Source organism: Acinonyx jubatus, chromosome B1, assembly GCF_027475565.1.
Source record: "Acinonyx jubatus isolate Ajub_Pintada_27869175 chromosome B1, VMU_Ajub_asm_v1.0, whole genome shotgun sequence".
NCBI lineage: Eukaryota > Metazoa > Chordata > Mammalia > Carnivora > Felidae > Acinonyx > Acinonyx jubatus.
Window position 1 is genome coordinate 133,127,348 of NC_069382.1, and position 19,425 is coordinate 133,146,772.

At 38.8% G+C, this 19,425-nt stretch overlaps 1 protein-coding gene across 1 annotated transcript in view; it reads right to left on the bottom strand.

Annotated features, from left to right (window-relative positions):
* The window catches only part of CDS1 (CDP-diacylglycerol synthase 1), a 70,875-nt gene that overhangs the window by 40,263 nt on the left and 11,187 nt on the right, over window positions 1-19,425 (bottom strand). The window contains exons 2-3 of the mRNA XM_015079532.3: window positions 12,587-12,714; window positions 5,657-5,753 (exon numbers count right to left, since the gene is read on the bottom strand). Of these exons, the coding sequence (XP_014935018.2) occupies window positions 5,657-5,753; window positions 12,587-12,714 (225 nt within the window). The remainder of the gene's footprint in view (window positions 1-5,656; window positions 5,754-12,586; window positions 12,715-19,425) is intronic.

Genomic DNA, 19,425 nt, shown 5'->3' on the forward strand with positions numbered 1-19,425 from the left:
TCAAACTGTTGTATCCACCAACTTGGGTACAGGTAATCCCTGAGGATGCAGCATCATATCTAATGCTTGGTTTAAGTCAATTCCAAGACTCGAAAAACAAGTGGCAAGTTGAACACTTATTACCACGAGCTAAGAGATTAAAATCTTTATGAGTATAGCAGACTTCTTCAGCCTCTGGAGAATATACTCAAGGGCTTGGTCTTGTACAGCCCGTGAGCTAAGAATGGATTTGATATTTTTTTTTTAGTTAAAAACAAAAACTAAAAATGATGTTACAGAGAAATATGTGGTTCCTTAAAGCCTAAAATATTTTTACCTGTTTCTATACTCAAAAAGCTTACCAAACTCTGCCCAAGAATATACTTTGGTATTTCCTTTTAAGCTCCCCCAAAATCAGCTTTCCCAAACCTACTGTTCAGGATATTCTTAAGCTATATTTCTCCATTATACCTATTGTGTCCAATCACATACTTAAAGCAATTGTGTCCCCTCAGCCATGTGCTAAGAAAATATTAGGTCAAACTACTATAAATAGTTATTTTAAGAAGAAGTCATTAATGTTTTATAATATAAAGACAAGAGGAAGTTCAAATATCGTCCTTCAATAAGCTTTGAATGTGTCAAAAGTTATTTTTTTTAAATAATCACAAAATGGGGACAATGCTAGGTGTTAAAATAAAATGGCAAAGCCTGTACTATTTATAGAACCAAGGGCTTTTAAACTATCAAATGCACTGATGCAATTTCTATTTGCTAAATGAACACATTTGCTCAAGAACAACCATTAGCACTATATATGGTATTTTACTGAGAGGAAATAAAACTACTTTTAATAGCACACACATACATATTTATATGATTGTCAATTACAGTTTGCAAGTAGAATCAATACAGAGCCACTGGGAAAACAGAAAACAGGGGGTTCACAACAGTACAGCTAAAATCCTTAAAATGTATGTGTATCTTCCAGGCTGGGTGATCACCCGGAAACTGATATTCCAGGCCACCAATACTGGTAGCCGTGCACACTGGCAGGACTCTGTTGGCTCAATAAATGTGTTAAGAGCCTTAAAGACAACCACCAATATTTAAATGCCTACTCTGCTAGTTACTGAGGATTCAGAGATATAATACAGGACATCTGTCCTCAGAGAGGCATAGTCTGTCAAGGAGGACACAAATGGCTACAACGCCACGTGGAAACTGCCACATGGATATAAGCATGGGCAAACAAAACGGGGTGGGGGGTAGAGATGGGCCACAGTTGGGACAGAGGAGAAAGATATACAGAATTACATATATGGGAGAAGACGAGGCATGTTAGGGAACTACAAGTATTTCAGAGTTGCCTACTCACAGCGATGGGGGTGAGAGGCAGAGAGAGACAAGAAGCACAGCAAACAGTACAAAGGACTACACGTGATCAGATGTGTGTGTCTGGGGATAGGAGAGGTGGAAAGAACAGACTGGAGAGGCAGCAAGAGTAGAGAGAAAGTAAGGCAGGCAAGATGCCACCATCCAGTTGAGTGTAGATGAACCTCTAACTGGGCGAGCGGCAGGGAAGTGGAGTACAAGGAATAAGACATTGAGGAAGCAGAACTGGTTGGATTTGGTGGCTGAGGAAATGGGGGGGGGGGAGCGGCTAAGGGAGTCAGAGGAACACAGAGTAACACCAGAGAAGGCTTTTGGGAAAGGAGACATATTTATGCAGAATGGATGGGGATGGAAGGGAAGTTCAGATTTGGATATGTTGAGTTTGAACTATGGTATTTATGGGTTATCCAAATAAAAATGCCTATTTTCACTTTGGGAATCTATTCAAAGAAAATAATCCTGCATATGAAAAAGCTTTACATTCTATTATGTTCAGGATAGTATTATTCACCATAGAGAAAACCAAAACATAACCCGAATGTGTGAAAATAACACAGAGGTTCAAATAACTTATGATACATTCCATTCCATTCAGTCAAGGAATGTATTAATGTTGATGGTTGTAAAGATGGAGCAACACAAAACACTCGATAAAATACTTAGTTTAAAAGAGCAGGATACAAAATTCTAGTCATGTTATGATTACAACCATGATTTTTAAAACATACAAGAAGAAAAGGACTAAAAGAGTATATCAAATAGTATTAATTGGGTTTTGGTAGTTGATGATAGGGCTAGGGGTGATTTTCAAAAAATTAACAATTTCCCCAAGTAATTTTAACACACTTTTATAACTCTCACAATGGAAAAAAAAACTACTTAAAACTAAATTATATATGTGAATTAAAACTTATTATAGGAGTTTCCAAGAAGGTGAAGGTGAGAACCTCTTACACTATCTTCCTTTAAATCAAAGTATGCTTTAGTAATTCCATCACCTAGAAAGTGTGATTCCAGGGTGCCTGGGTGGTTCAGTCGGTTAAGCATCTGACTTTGGCTCAGATCATGATCTCATAGTTCATGGGTTAGAGCCCCGCGTCAGGCTCTGTGCTGACAGCTCAGAGCCTGGAGCCTGCTTCGGATTCTGTTTCCCACTCTCTCTGCCCTTCTCCCACTCAAGCTTGGTCTCTCTCTCTCTCCCCTTCTCTCAGAAATAAATAAACCTAAAAAAAAGTTTTTAAAAAAAGTGTGATTGCAAGCTATGAATGCAACATGTAAGTGCTATAAATAGAAGATTGAAGAAAAAAAAGTTCCTGTATGATTCCATCTTAAAGTAGTAGCTATCATTTGGTAGAAATAAGTTTTTAATAAAATTCTCTTGAATCAATCATTTACGAGTGCTGATATTGTAGGGCAAATGCAAGCCTCTCAAAATATAAATGACCTAGTTAGGGATATGAGCATAAATAAGACTTGAAATCACATAAAAGTAGTATCACAATTGAGTACCAACAGTGTGTGCATATGTGTATATCCACCCATATTTCCTTAATATACGTATCATAAATACAACATGTGTATGTATGCATGGTACATGTGTGCATGCATTACAATAAACCTAAATAAGAGCAGTAACAGTTCAAATCTACTTAACTCGATCTTTAATATTCTTCTGATTAAGCTCACCAATGAAACAGAACTCGTATTAAAATGGTATTTTCCTTTCACAACAGAAAAAATAAACAAGAAAGCTCAAGTACTTTAGGTATGCTTATGATTCTCTTTTAAAAAACCAAAATCCAAATATGCAAGGATATCTTTAAAGGTGTTTTGAATTTTCTCATAAAAGGGTGCTTGAAAATTAGTCTCTATCTGCAAATTCTGGCCCAAGTTACCACACCAAATGGTTTAGTTTGGAGAACAATGTAACTTACTCACAGAGAGCCCACCAGACCAGCCTGTGTCCATGTATCAAGGATGCTGGTGCTTTACAATGTCTTAGATCAAAATTACCTCCTAAAGGGGAATAATAATTTAAATGATCTTTAATATTTCCAATGGCTCCCCAATCCTTTACAAATAAATCCTAAACTTCTTCACACAGTATTGCAAGGCCCTCTAGCATCTGATCTCCAATTATTTTTCCAAGTTCAAAGGCCCTATGCTCCAGGAAAAAGACATCATTTGCCTTTTCCTGACACATCTAGCCATTTGGACCTTTACTCTCGGTGCTCACTCCACCCTGACAGACCCTCAAGGTCTGATGAAAGGTCCCTTCATCCACAAAGCCTTACCAAGCTGTCAGCTATCACCCAATCCCTTTGTCCCCTGGCCCATCACTCAGCACACAGCACTGAGAAGTGCTCTGTACCCACTCACTCCTGAAAGGCCCAAACTCACTGGCACTCACAACCCTCCATAGGTGCACACTGAGAAGAAAAGAAGTGGGCCCTTCCCTGGAGTCACACCTGGACCGTGCTCACACCGGCCTACCTGGTTTTTAGACTCAGCATCTTCTGGCCTCACATTAAAGAGGTCCTATGCACTATCCATTGTTTTTCTGTGAGAAAAAGTTCTTTACGATGTCAGCAAAAACAGAACAGAGAAGGTGATTTCTTATTCACTCCTGTTACCTTGATACCCCCAAGGAAGTACAAAATTAATGAGGGAACAGAAAGAAAGTGAAAGGGCTTGATGGTCAGGAGTTGATGGGATTTTTTTCCCCAATCGTGTCTGATTTCACTTCAAAACTTATTTATTCTTTTATAGACTGAAAGGAAAACCGTATCATATTGCCCATGCCTATCACTAGGAATAGGACTGGGCATGGAGGGGAGCAGACAAGTTGGAGCAGCCAGAGAGCGAGGTGGTGAGGGTGAAAGAGGCTCAGCTAAAGGAGATGAGATGAAAAAGAAACAACAAAAAAGAGGGACACTGTGCATATCCCTGAGAGCAAGGCTCTCCCTGTGCTAAACACACTCAGCACCCTCAAGTGCTTGATGAATCTATTAAACAAACGCAGGTCTCCTTCCCACTCCCACCACTTCCAAATGTTTCACGCTTCTTTGGATATCAAGGCTTTCATAAACAGGAATCCTCTGCTGTGACACTCCTGTCCCCAAGCTCCCCCTTTACCCCCCACCTGTTCAAGCTTTAAACTGCAGCACACGTGCTGGACAGGATGCCTCTGGAAAGTCTTCCAGATCCCCCCTTGCTCTCACAGCACCCTATCCTATATAAATATATTCTCTCTATATGTATATTTGGGCGAGAACGCACATGCACAAGCAGGAGAGGGGCAGACAAGGAGAATCTCAAGCACACTCCACGCTCAGCATGGAGCGCAAAGCAGGGCTCGTTCCACAACCCTGGGAACACGACCTGAGCAGAAACCAAGAGTCAGACACTCAACCGACTGAGCCACCCAGGTGCCCCTGTAATTATATTTCTGATCAGTTCTTTGAAGCACAGACAGTAAACTCCCCAGGGAAGAGACATGTGTGCTTTTCTCAGCACTGCTGTATCATACCCCAGAAGCAGCACAATGCCTGCGCATCTTGGGAGCATTTACTAAACGAATGATTTAAAATCTTAAAATACTTGTCTGGCTTCATGACTTGTTGGACTTCCCATACACAACAAAATCCCACACTCCCAAAATGGCTTCTGTGCACCTCTCTGGTCTCATCCCTAGACACCCTCCAAAGGCACCAGTTGCAAATCCCCCAACAAACCACACTCTCTCGTTATCTCCATGTCTTGCTTATGATATCCCCACCTTGGAAGGCCCTCTCCTGTCCAGCCCCTTCTTCAGGGTTTAACTTTGGCATAAACTCTTCTGGAAGTCCTCTCTGCTCTCTTTCAGGCTGGTTTAGATACTTTTTTTACTGTGCTCTCCCAAAAAGTTACCCACTTATTTACTATACTATTTATTCATATGGTTACTTATATATCTGTGCCATTAGATTGAATTCTTTCAAGTTAGGGATCTAGCTAATAGTTCCATATGATGATGTCATGAGTGTGTGAAGTCGTTAGCAATCCCTAATACTACGTATTACATATACTTGGTCTCTGCTGAGTGAATACACTGAATGGCCATTTTGCAAAGAGGAAAGGTTGGTCCAGATAATTTCATGAACAAGAAAATGCTTAAGGGAAATAAATTTGTTGTTACCAAATCCTGAACTACTTTATTTTTTATGACATGTTCAAATTACTTCAATCATATCAGTGCTGAAAAACAAAGCAAGAGATACTTGGAAAAATGTAAAACACTTACAAGAAGCATCAGCATAAAGGATCCCATATAGATGATCAGGAAAAACAATGAAATCATAGTTAGAGTAAGAATTCCACGAATCCACCAGTTTTTCCACCTATAAAGAAAATGTTTATAAAGTTAGTGTTTAATGTATTGAGTTTTTTGTGTGGTTTCAGTATTATCAGACTTTCATATTTTCCCTAACTATATTTTAAGAATCCCTTACTTCAGGGCACCTGGGTGGCTCAGTTGGTCGAGGATTCAACTTCGGCTCAGGTCATGATCTCACAGTTTGGTTCATGAGTTCAAGCCCCATTTTGGGTTCTCTGCTGTCAGTGCAGAGCCCACTTCAGATCCTTTGCTCCCCTCTCTCTGCCCCTCCCTGACTTGCACTCTCTCAAAAATAAATATTAAAAAAAAAAAAGAATCCCTTACTTCACCTGTAGTAACAACAAAAACAAAAATCTAACCAACAGCATTTGTTCACTCACTCAGAGCTAAATTAAGTGTAAAATTATGTTAGCCAAAGAAAGAAACTAATTTTTGTTCAGTGTGAATGAGGATGAATCACTAGGCTGGGAAGTGAGGTGGCCAATGTGTATATGTGCACACCCCACCAGGGTCATTGAGAAGGGAAGAAGGCAGGTGCAAAAAGCCCTCTGTAAAGATGATCTATCCTTCTCTCCCTCAAAATAAACAAAAAAAAAACTTAAAAAACACTTTTTTAAGGGGTGTCTATGTGGCTCAGCCGGTTAAGTGGCCAACTCTTGATCTTAGCTCAGGTCATGATCTCACAGTCTCTGAGTGTCAGCCACATGAGGTTCTGTGCTGACAGTGCAAGCCTGCTTGGGATTTTCTCTTTCTCCCTCCCTCTCTCTGCCCCTCCCCAGCACATGCATGCACACACTTTCTCTCTCAAAATAATAAATAAACTTAAAAAAGAAAACCATGATCTATCCTTTGGGGTGGTATATAACAACAGTGATTTTATTAAGGTGGTATAGACAGAGAACACAGACTTCCAATGAGAGAAAGTAAAGAAAGGATAATACAGAAGCCAACTACAGAGCACAGAAATCTCAGTGAAATGAAGAAGGCAAGCAGGTCAGTCACTGAGGGCAAGGCCAGACGGATGATCACTTTCTCCTAGAGCTCTAAGTGTGCTGCTGGCTTTCTGCACTCAGACACAGAGTCTTAAAAGCACAACATTATTTCCTCATCCCTGGGCCTTTAATTGTTCCTTAGAGCAGGCCTTCCCTGTTGAATGTCTGGCTAGGCTAAGAACTCATCTCCCTCAATCCTCTCTGGCGGTTAGGAAGGGCCCGGGGTGCCCAACAGCCCTCCCCTCACACCCAGGACACTCACGTTTCACCCCCAGCATATTTGACAGATACTGTCACTATTTCTTTGGCTATGTCATGAAAAATGTCAGCAGCCACTGTGTAAAACCAAAAGGATTCTAATAACACCTATATATGGATATTTCTGAATCTAAAATTGTTTCCCCCTGCTTTTCTTCATTCTACACTCATTTTACATTATACTCACAGCAAAGTTTTAAGACTTTTCTTATGTCTATTAATTCAAATGGCAGCATTTAAATTATGATACAAGATACCTGGATTCATCTTAAAGGATAGTAGCATACATACACATACACACATATATGTACACACACATGCATGCACACACAGTGTTCTAAGCACAGGCTTTCATTCTCCTCTCTATAAAAAAATTAGCTGACTTCATCCATTTATCAAATATTGATTACATTCCCTGCTCTCACCAATCTTCCAGATATTTATTAAATATCCCTTTTATGAGGTCATTTCTGTACTCAAGGTCTAAAATGTCAACAACATTAAGTCCAAACTCTTTCACCTAACTTCCACGGTTTCTCATGAGGTGGTCACATTATACTTAGACGACTTTCCTTCTCTCTGCTGTGTGATAAACTATGTGGCTCATAAATTTCTCATTAGACTCTCGGCTTTAGGACTGAACCGAAATGAGCAGAGAGTCAAAAACTGTTAGAGCTGAAAGGTTCCACTGAATTTTATATACATAACTCTTTATGGATTAATGAATAGATTTGGGAACTGGGCTAGGTCACAGAGCTAGTCAAAGGTACATAATGGACCATAAACCAGTCTCTAATGATAACAGAGATAATGATAGTGATCCCGTCCTGTTTGCATGAAACCCAGAAGCGTATTTAGCTCTCCTGTATAACTGATCCTCAGAGTCAGAATTGTTGAGAACCCAAAGAAGATGACAGACACTACATAAGTGTCACCAATCAGTCCCTAGGTGGATGTTGCCAATGTCCACATGTACTTCTGTTAGACGCCTCTGGCTTTGAACTTCAGAGGATGGTAGCTGCTGAGGAACCAGAGATCTTAAACAGAAGACCTACTTTCTTCCTACCATCCAAAAGTTCCGTGATAACTGAAAACCTGAGCCATCAAGAAACATATTTCACCTAGTTATCTTTTATATACCTATTTCCCTTCCCAGAAAAATTCCCCTCCCCCAACAAGGTGAAAGACTAATTCTCTTAATTATTTTCACAGACTCCTCAAATTTCTCAAGAATACTTAATACAAAGAAAATAAAAGAACATACTTATACATATCCATGGATACAGTGACTGAAAGACATCTTTTAAGGGAGAACCACTGAATTCAAAACAGAGCACGATATGAAGGGAAAAAAAAAATCACTGTTACCAAAAACCAGAGGATAACCTGATTCTGAATTCAAATTATTGATTTCTTTTACCATGCTACCATGAGCACATTAGAGACAGCCTTGATTTCAGGTCCAAGTTATCACCTCACAATTGCTTTGGAAAAAGGAACTCAGAATCAATATAGGAGATTTTCGTTCAAGTCCCATATCTCCAGAACTACATGAGCTAGAAATGAGGTTTCTAAAAAGTATATAATTCAGGAGTCTCCTTACAAGTGGTTATCTAAAGTGGTCATATATACTTATTGTTCAAATCAGTTACGAAATGTACAATGTTTTACTGTCACTACAGATATTAAGTGGTTTTTATTTCAAAAGTAATGATGAGGTTTAAAAAAAAATATTTTCCTAGGGACACAAACATCATGAGTCATCAAGAACCTGGGCTGGCAAAGCAGTTCACCTGAGCCAAGAATCGGTACACAGAGACACTCCTCAAGAATAAATAAGTACTTTGTGGGCCATCTGGCAAGAAAAGTTTTTGAAAAAGTCCATCTACCAGCCATTGGAGGTTGGACAGGAAGTGTGCAAGTTCTTGGAGAGAAGGAAAATGGCATGATACAGTACAAGAGCACCCAGTATAAGGCTATGCCTGTATGTTTCCTTGGTTTCTCAACCTCAGTGCTAATAACGTTGTGAGCCACAGAATTCTTTGTTGTGAAGAGCTGTTCAGTGTACTATAGGATGTTTAACATCCTCCCCGGCCTCTACCCATTATCTGTTAGTAGTGCTATCTCTTGTGACAACCTAAAATGTCTCCAGTCAATGCACATGTCCATTTGTGCAGTTTCGGGTGAGGGGGAGCAGGGCATTGCCCCTGGATGAGATGATAGCTGAAGAAGAGCTTCACTAACGGATAGAATCAGACTTAACTGGTTAAGTGACTATTCATCTCCACAAGACCCACACACAGGTCAATTGGGACAATGTGCCAAGTGCCTAAAAACCTTCAGGCCTCTTCCAATTTCAACACCTTATGCTGTATTTAATATGATATATTAAAGCCTTAAAAATGAGCATAAATCTAGTGTTGCCTGGGTGGCTCAGTGGGTTAACCGTCCACCTTTGGCTCAGGTCATGATCTCGCGGTTCGTGGGTTTGAGCCCCTAGTTGGGCTCTGTGCTGACAGCTCAGAGCCTGGAGCCTGCTTTGGATCCTGTGTCTCCCTCTCTCTATGCCCCTCACCCGTTTGCACAGTCCCTCTCATTCTGAAAAATGAATAAACATAAAAAAAAAAAGAGCATAAATCTTAACCTAGCTACAAAGAAAAATGTTTAATACAGAGTTGTTTTTAATTGTGAAAATCTGGAAACAAGCTAAACGCCCAGCAATTTTAGTTTAGTTGAATAAACTGAACTACAGTCATACAAAGGAATATTATCATGTAGTCATTAAAAAATTTAAGTCATTAAAAAAATGATATAGTTTCTAATACCACAGAATGAAAATGTAACCAGAAAGGTAAGAAACAGTACAATGCTATTTTTATATTATACACCACACACACACACACACACACGCAGAATACACACAGCGCAGAAGAAAAAAAAAACTTCAAAAAGTAAACATCACAATATTTTAGGTATCAATGTTTTGGTGGGAAGATTACAAGAGTTTTTTTTTTCCCCCCTGCAATTCATGTAATTTTATAATGCAATTAATATTTTTAATTCTATGCATCTACAACTTCTAAATTTTTTCAAGACAGACCATTTTGGGTATTAGATTAAAAAGAGCCTAAAATGAATTAAGATAGAGTTTGAAACATTCATGTAACCTTTAGAACAAAGTCTAAGAAGACTGAAACTTGTTATATATTACTTATTGTTCATTTTTTCAAACTAATTGTAATTTTTTTTATTCATCTTTGAGATACAGAGCATGAGCAGGGAAGGGGCAGACAGAGGGAGACACAGAATCGGAAGCAGGCTCCAGGCTCCGAGCCGACAGCACAGAACCCGACACAGGGCCTGAACTCACAAACTGTGAGATCGTGACCTGAGCTGAAGTCAGACGCTCAACCGACTGAGCCACCCAGGTGCCCCAAAACCAATTGTTTTATAAACAGAACACAATACCTAGGTTCATAATGTGGTTCTATCACTTACTGACTGCATGATCCTTGACATATAACATTTCTGTGCCTCAATTTCCTCATTTATAAAATAGGTCTATATAACTGAACCTGTTACAGGGTTGCTGTGAGAATAGTCACTATGTGTAAAGTGCTTGGAGTAGTGCCTAGCACAGAGCATATGCTCAAGAAATAGCAGCTGCTATTATTTGCTATTGTTATTTTACACTAGGGAAAAACCCTTCATCATTAAGGAAAAATCTAATATAAATGACACACTAAAGAAATCATTCTTCAGAGGTATTTTTTTCATTTTTTAGAGAAAGTAAGAGAGAACAAGTGGGGGAGAGGGACAAAGGGGGGGACAGAGGAGGCAGGAGAGAGAGAGAGAATATCTTTTTTTTTTTTTTTTTTTTTAACATTTATTCACTATTGAGAGACAGAGAGAGAGCATGAGCATGGGAGGGGCAGAGAGAGAGGGAGACACAGAATCCAAAGCAGGCTCTAGGCTCCGAGCTGTGAGCACAGAGCTGGATGCAGGGCTCAAACCCACAAACCGTGAGATCATGACCTGAGCGGAAGTCAGATACTTAACCGACTGAGCCACCCAGGCACCCCAAGAGAGAGAGAGAATATCTTAAGAATCTTAAGCAGGCTCCATGCTCAGTGCAGAGCCTGGCATGGGGATCAATTCAATAACCCTGGGATCATGACCTGAGCTGAAATCAAGAGTCAGATGCTAAACCTGACTGAGCCACCCAGGCGTCCAGCATCATTTTTATATAACATCAGTAAAAAAAAATTTCAGGGGCGCCTGGGTGGTTCAGTCAGTTAAGCGTCCAGGGTCATGTCATGATCTCATGGTTTGTGGGTTCCAGCCCCGCATCGGGCTCTGTGCTGACAGCTCAGAGCTCAGAGCCTCATTTGGATTCTGTGTCTCCCTCTCTCTCCACCCTTCCCCTACTTATGCTCTGTTTCTCAAATATAAACGTTAAAAAGCTTTTAAAAAAAAATTCAGAGTTGAAATAGACCTGATAAGATTTTAAAGAAAATGTATATGTGTGAATGAGGTCAGAAAAACTAGGATCAAGAACTATAAAAATAATAATCATGTTTTCAATAATGGACAGCAAAAAGTTATTCTATTGGTTAAAAAATATGAAAATTTCTGTTTGAATCAATTTATTCTAATATGGTTATCTCTTAGAAATTAAAAAGCAGAAAAATTTGTATTACATTTATTAGATATAACTAACCAGTGTTTTTTGTTATGACCTACTGGTAGTAAAACCAATTTAGTAAGTCACAACTAGCCGTTTTGTTCCATAATATAGAACAGTATCAAAAGAAATCAGAGAGTATCACACACAGTAGCAAGAATTGCTTCATAACATTTTGCAACAGTTAAAATATACATTTCTGTGTCTCTTGGGATGTGGTGTAAAATATGTCTTTTACTGTGTGTCACAATCAAAAAGCTGGAAAAACACTGTTCTAAACCAACATTTAAGACTTCACACATTAATCTGGATAAAGCTTACATTTATTTTGCTTTTGTAACTTTTATAATTCATATTACTAAAGTATACAATGGAGGGCAATATAAAAGTTGCTGAATCTTGATGGTGATCAAACATTAAAAAATATAGCAAACATAAAATGATAAAAGGGTTGTGGAGTTTGGGGTGATAATTTAAGCTCAGTAAAAGAAAAAGAATGACCTATTTATGTGTGGCATTTGAAAAACAGGGAACAGAGAATATGGAATTTTCTTTATTAGACGTTCCAATACCAGGAAAGGCTACCTGATGTAGTAAATGGATCAGCGGCTTGAGCAATCTGACAAAACTAGGACAAGAGTCTCGGGTCTACACCTTCCTAGCTCTGTAACCTTCATCAGTTGACCTCTGAGATTTGGTTTTCTCACACTTCACAGGACTGTAAGGATTAAATGAAAGAATATACATCAAGCATTTAGTACCATGCTGCATATTTGGTGAAAAAGTATAAGCCCTCTCTTTCACAGTTCCAAAACTGTGAAAAAGTGAGATTTATTACACCAACCGGCATAACTGCACAACTTCTCCTGAGCACCCATTATAGTCATCTTCACCTAATCATACCTGGAAGATAAACCAGACAGAGCTTTCTTGAGGATCTCAGGGGTTCTATCTGAGGATGGTGGAATTTCTGGAATATCAGAATCGGTTCTGGAATCCAAATCTCCATATCTATCATCAATATCTGTTTCCTAAAATTAAAGAAAAAGGAAAATCACTTTGCAAAATTGAAAAACGAAAAGAGTACATGCTTGCCAAGGTACTTAACTTATTGCTCAGTGTGTCAAATCTCAGTTACATAACTTGAAACAAAAAAAGAACTTTGAATAACCAAGCACTATTGTACTTCCTGTTAGAAAGTTTGATCATCTTTGCTAAAATCTATCAATATAAAGGATTAATTTAACCAAAAGACACAAATAGAAGCTCCTATATTATTTAAATCAGAAACCTACCAACAAGAGTCAAATGTTGGTTGTTTTGCTACTTAACTGAGAGAACATGTTAATTCCGATCAACTGCACAGTTTCCTTTTGATTACAATCAAAGCCATCAACAAAAGAGTGTCTTACACTGGCGTGCATATATATATATATATATATATACACACATATATATACGTATATATATACATATATATATATACACACACACACACACACATATATATATGCATATATACCATTTTCACTTCCTTCATTTTTATTAGATCCTCAAGAGACAACCTCAGTGAAGCAGGTCAAACAGACATTATAACCTGTTTTATGGATACATAAACTATGATCAAAAGCATTTTATTTGATGGTAATATTTTTTATAAAGTTATTTAAAATGCAAACTGACCTTTAAGAACACATGTACAGGAGCTGTGTGTATATGCTCTAGCCTTTGACAAAGGTGGTCACTGTGGAATTTCCAGGGTTTGAGTGACCAAGGAATTTTAAGAACAGATCTATCAAACATTGTTTTAAAGTTGTTCATTCAGCTCTAATGTGTCTCCACCCCTATGTCCTCCCCTCTCCCACACCCACCACCCTCCACCCCCAGCAACCTCGAGTAAAGAGTGCTACACATACATGTGCTTTGGGAGAGTGGTTTACAGACGGTGAAACTGAGGCAAAGGTGCTGAACTGGGCTGGAGGAAAGGGAATATTTACAGGTGAATATAAGCAGAAAGAACACTGAGCAGAACCTTGGGCCAGAAGTGATCCAAGGAATGAGTGCCTAGGAATTCAGAATGTTCCAGAATCTCAAACCGAACTGAGCCCTTACTAGCAACCAAGTTTTGGTAAATGTCATCACCCCTTTTACCGGTTTCTTCATCCAAATAATGGAAGCATTTAATATAACACCAAGGACTCAGTAAAGTCAAAGAAGTAGGAAGCTATTATTATGATTGAATCAAGTCTTTCAATTCCTCATTAAGTAGCTTACCAAATAAAATTTTAGCCTCGGGAGAACACTTTCACAGGTTTTGTAAAGCAATAATAAACTTTTTGTTTACTAACTATAAATTTCTTATTAAACAATTATTAAATTAAATGTGTCATCATACCAAAAATAACAAATGAAATAGACATGCTGAATTCCCACTGCGACATCGAGTCAGTTGTCCTCAAAGCAGCTTAAACATAGAGAGATGTTGATGACTATAACCCACCAGACAGAACAACCCCTGAAAATGTCAGGGCACTGCTGCCTGTCTGACATGCCAGCAGGTCCTTGACATCTAGAATGATGGAACACATCACTTCTCTTTTCCATTTCCCTACCACCCTTTTTTTTAAACTTCAATAACCCAGAGTGTTGTAGGTGTGGTGTGAGTGGTGGTAGAGATGGTGATTAATGGACCTGGCTCCCTAAGGCAACATCACCATGTTGCAAAACAGCACTAGACTAGGAATCAGAAGTTGCCAGCACTAATTCCACCTCTACTCTATTACTGTGATGAAAGGCAAATCACTTGACCCTTTGGTTAAGAAACTCAGCCTTTGGGGGCACTTGGGTGGCTCAGTCGGTTAAGCAGCCAACTTCAGCTCAGGTCATGATCTTAACAGTTCACGAGTTCAAGCCCCATGTAGGGCTCTATGCTGATAGCTCAGAGCCTGGAACCTACTTTGGATTCTGTGTTTCCATCTCTCCCTGCCCCTCTCCTGTTCATGCTTTGTCTCTCTCTCTCTCTCAAAAATAAATGTAAAAAACATTTAAAAAATTAAAGAAAGAAAATACAAGAAACCCAGCCTTTGGTTTCCTCGTAAATTAAAAGCATTGGACTAGAACTCAAACTGTGCTCTTCCAAACACAAAGCTCTCAGCAAGCTACCTTAAAGTCTACTTGGCAATAATGGTGATGCGCCACAACTGCCCCCCCCCCACTCTCAAGATAGCTGCCCTGCTTTTATTTTCATTAATTAAGCTTCTGATTTCTATTTTATATACCTTAAAGAAACTCAAAATGAAACTCTGAAGATTTAACTAGGCTTTTTCGATTCCATTCTAATAACTAAAGAATGAAAGATGATTCCAAAATAATGATATTTTAGAGCTATGTTACTCAAATATTGGAAACCCATTCAGTTAGGAGCAAGCCCATCACTCATCTTTTCCCATCTCCATCCTCACCCACTGCTCTGTCCTTGCTGACCATCATCCCCTCTCACATAGCTCATCCCCCTGCCCTCTATCCTGCCTCTCAAATTCATTTCAACATAAAAATAATCTTTCTAAATTGCAAATCTGATTTTACCACTCTGCAGCCTGAGGCCACCGGGACAAAGCCAAACTACTTAGCATTGCTTTTACTGTTCTTCATGATGAGACCCTGCTCTTCCAGCCCCTCTTTGGTGACTCCCCAGTTTTCACAGTGCCATACTCTCTTGAATGCAGATGTTTGTTCTATGTACAAAGTACAAACTGCACACTTTCTCTCTTGCTCTCATCCCAGTTCCCATCTCCACATCTAGCTACTGTCCCCTCAGCCTGTGACCTCAGCTTCCAGGTTATTTCCTTTGAAAACGTCTTTGCTCACCTCCAGCTCCAGGTTAGCTGTTCTTCAACTGTGCTTCCACAGTTCCTCTAATTTTTACATATTAGTTTACATCAAAACTATTTGCTTGTCTTTATTTTCCAGTAGTCCACAGGCTTTGTGAGAAGAGGAAATACCATTCACTGGCCTCACTCTCAAATCCTAAGAGGTCAGCAAAGGAACTTGCCCAGTGGCTGGCTTTTATGAAACACTACATGAATATGTGTTGAATGAGTTGAGTCTGTCAACTCATGCTAACATTTAAGATTAAAATAAGTTCTCATCTGTTCTTGCTAGTTGAGTAGTTTTGGCCAAGTTACCATGCTTGAAACCTCATTGCACTTATTTACATAAAATGAAGGCTTTGGACTATGCAGAACTACTATTTTCCAAATATTAAACGTTAATGAAAATATGTCTGAGAGGGGCACCTGGGTGGCTCAGTGGGTTAAGCGGCCGACTTCGGCTCAGGTCACGATCTTGCGGTCTGTGAGCTCTAGCCCCACGTCGGGCTCTGTGCTGACAGCTCAGAGCCTGGAGCCTGCTTCAGATTCTGTGTCTCCCTCTCTCTGGCCCTCCCCGTTCATGCTCTGTCTCTCCCTGTCTCAAAAATAAATAAACGTTAAGAAAAAAAGATTTTTTTAAAAAAAGAAAATATGTCTGAGAAATGATGGATAAAAGTCAAAGAAATAAGTTTATTATCTTGTAAATCCAATTCCTACGGTAAAAGTATACTTAGAAAATAAGAGCAAAACACTTTAAAAATATGGACTTATTTAACAGCCCTCACATTACCACAGAGGTAGGTAAATAATCATTTCCATTTTCTAGGTGAAAAAATTTAGGATCCAAAAGGTTAAGTGCCCATGTTTACACAGCTCTAAGCAATATAGCTTGCATTTGAAACCACACAGGAGGGAAATTAAAAGGACAATTCTCCCCCAAGTTGATCCACAGATTCAGTGCAATCCCAATAAACATCTCAATAGGCATTTTTTTCTTTGTAGACATGTACAGGCTGATTCTAAGAGTTACATGAAAAGGCAAAAGACCTAGAAGAGCCTAAGCAGCATGGAAAAAGAACAAAGTTGAAAGACTTACTTTAAGAGTTATTATAAAGCTGTAATCAAGCTGTTGTACAGGCATAATAGAAAAAATGATCAATGGAACAGAATAAGGAGTCCAGAAATAAATCCACACATACAGTCAAATGATTTTCAACAAAGTTGAAAGGTAATTCAATATGATGCTAGAACAACTGTATATCCATATGTTAAAAAGGGAACAGAACTTTGCTTTATATCTCATATCACTTACAAAAATTAATTCAAAATAGATCACAGACATTTACATAAAACTATAAAACGTACATATCTTTGAGAACTTGGGTTAGGCAAAGATTTCTTAAATATAACAATGAAAGTGTGATCTATAAAGGATAAAATTGACAAACAGAACTTCAACAAAATTAAAACTTTCTGCTTTTCAAAAGACACTACTAGGTGAGCAAGAAAACAAGCCATAGACTAGAAAAAGATATTTGCAAATCACATTATCTAGTAAAAGCCTTGCATCCAGAATATATAAATAATTCAAAATTTAATTTTAAAAAATCCACTCAAAATACATGGGCAAAATATCTGAATAGCCAATACACCAAAGGCAATACACAGATGGCAAATAAGCATGAAAAAAATGTTCAACATCATTAGTTATTAGGGAAATGCAAGTGAAAACCACATACAACACTACTATGCATCTATGAGCATGGCTGAATTTAAAAACAATACCAAACTGATGGAGAAAATGTGGAGAAACTGAAACTCTCATGCATTGCTGGCAAGAATGTAAAATGGTAAAACCACTTTGTAAAATAGTTTGACAGTTTCTTAAAAAGTTAAATATACATCCATCACATGATGCAGTCATTCCACTCCTAGGCATCTGCCCAAGAGGAATGAAAGTATATATCCACACAAAGACTGTACATCAGATGTTCACAGCAGCTTGATTTGTAATATTTCCAAACTGGAAATAACTCAAATGTCCAACAGGGAAAAGAACAGGTTGGGCTATATCATATAAAGGAATAATATGGGTGACTATCAAAATAATTTACACTGAGTAAAAAAGCCAGATAAAAATGTACATACATATGTTTATATGCATACACATATGCATAGAATTCAATTTATACAAACATTTTAGAAAATACAAACTCATCTGAAGTGCTAGAAAGCAGCACAGTAATTACCTGGAGGTGAGCGGGGAATCACCAAAGGGCAGAAGTAAACTTTTGGTGGTGATGGATATGTTTATAATCTTGATTATAGTGATGAATTCACAGATACATGCGTATATCAAAACTTACAAAATGTTGCAGTGTTAGTATAGTTTAGTGTATGTCATTTATAGATCATGATGACTCCTGAAGACCACAGGTGAACCAGGAGTCAGGGAAAGAGAACTGAGGTACTTCCCAACACTGGGGACTGAAAAGACAGGAACAAGAGAATGGGCTCCAGTCTACTCAAGATCATGGTTCCAAAGTCTCTAAACTAATGAAGGTAAGTAAGCAGTTTAGAATTCAACAAAGGATAATGTACTAAATCACTCAAAGCTTCCAACCTTTTTATATCAGATTCCCTAAAAAGTGACTCAGTCAGGGTCAGCTTCTCCACTATTGGTCCCTTGAGGTTCACGGTGATCCCTGTACTAGTTAGCATTAAAACTGCAACCAAGCAAAAGGACACAGAGCTCTCTGTGCATAAAAGGAGGAGGCCTTTTAAAAATCTTGAAGCTGAACAGTTTTTACTTGAAATAACATTAGGTTATATTCCCGATTTCAGCATTTTCTCTCCATTCCTCCATTTCTCCATAAACACACGGATTTCCTTTGCTTTCTCCCAGGACAAGAAGTGAACACTGGACAAAATTGCCTCTATCTGTGCTTGGGAGGGAGACTAAATCAACTTATTTCCTAGTGAGTCATCAGTATTGTGAACTAAGAGTGGGGTACAGGGGTCTTCAAGACCTCTGTGACAAAGATGAACAGTCAGAGGACTTCATATTCTACAAAAATCTGATTATCTCAGTGATCAGCTCTATGGTCCTATCCTGCACTTATTATGATCGATAAAGCCTCTTTGCCTTTTCTAATTTTGAATTGAAAAGGAAAAGACTGGTCCTCCAAATCTTTGCAGCCCTGTTCTAGTCCCCCACTGAAAGAAAAAGGTGATTGTATGCTCCAATGCACAGCCATACTATTCTGATCAGGTGTTACACTATTTAGTGCATCCCAATGCTGGGATCAGAGAAAACCCAATGTGCATCAGCAGCACATAAAATGCCCTAGTAAAAGGCAAATCTGATTATGTCAATCATCCATTTAAAATCTTCCAGGAACTTCCCACTGCTCAAATCCAACCGCCTCATATTCTCCAGCCAGGGCTCTCGGCATGCCCACCATGCCACTTCATGCTCTGCAGAACTGAACTTCCTGCATGCCCAGAATGAACAGTTTTATTCTCATGACATTTTGCTCTTGTAACGTGCTTCCCTCCTCTGAGCCTGGCTTTGCTGGCTAGTGTCTGTGTATCCCAAAGGTCTCAGCTTTGATATCACTTCTAGAAAACCTTTCTTCAGGGAGCCTATCAAAAGCCTGATAAGGGTGCCCAAGTATGTCCATGTCTTGAGGAACCTGTGAGTATGTCACAATGCAAAAGTGAATTAAAGTAACAGAACTAAGTTCGTTACTCAGCTGACCTTGAGATGGGGAGATTAGCCTGGATTATTCAGGTGAGTTTCATATAATCACAAGGTTCCTTAGAAGCAAGAGAGGAGAGTCAGAGATGTGATGACAGAAACAAGAGGTCTCA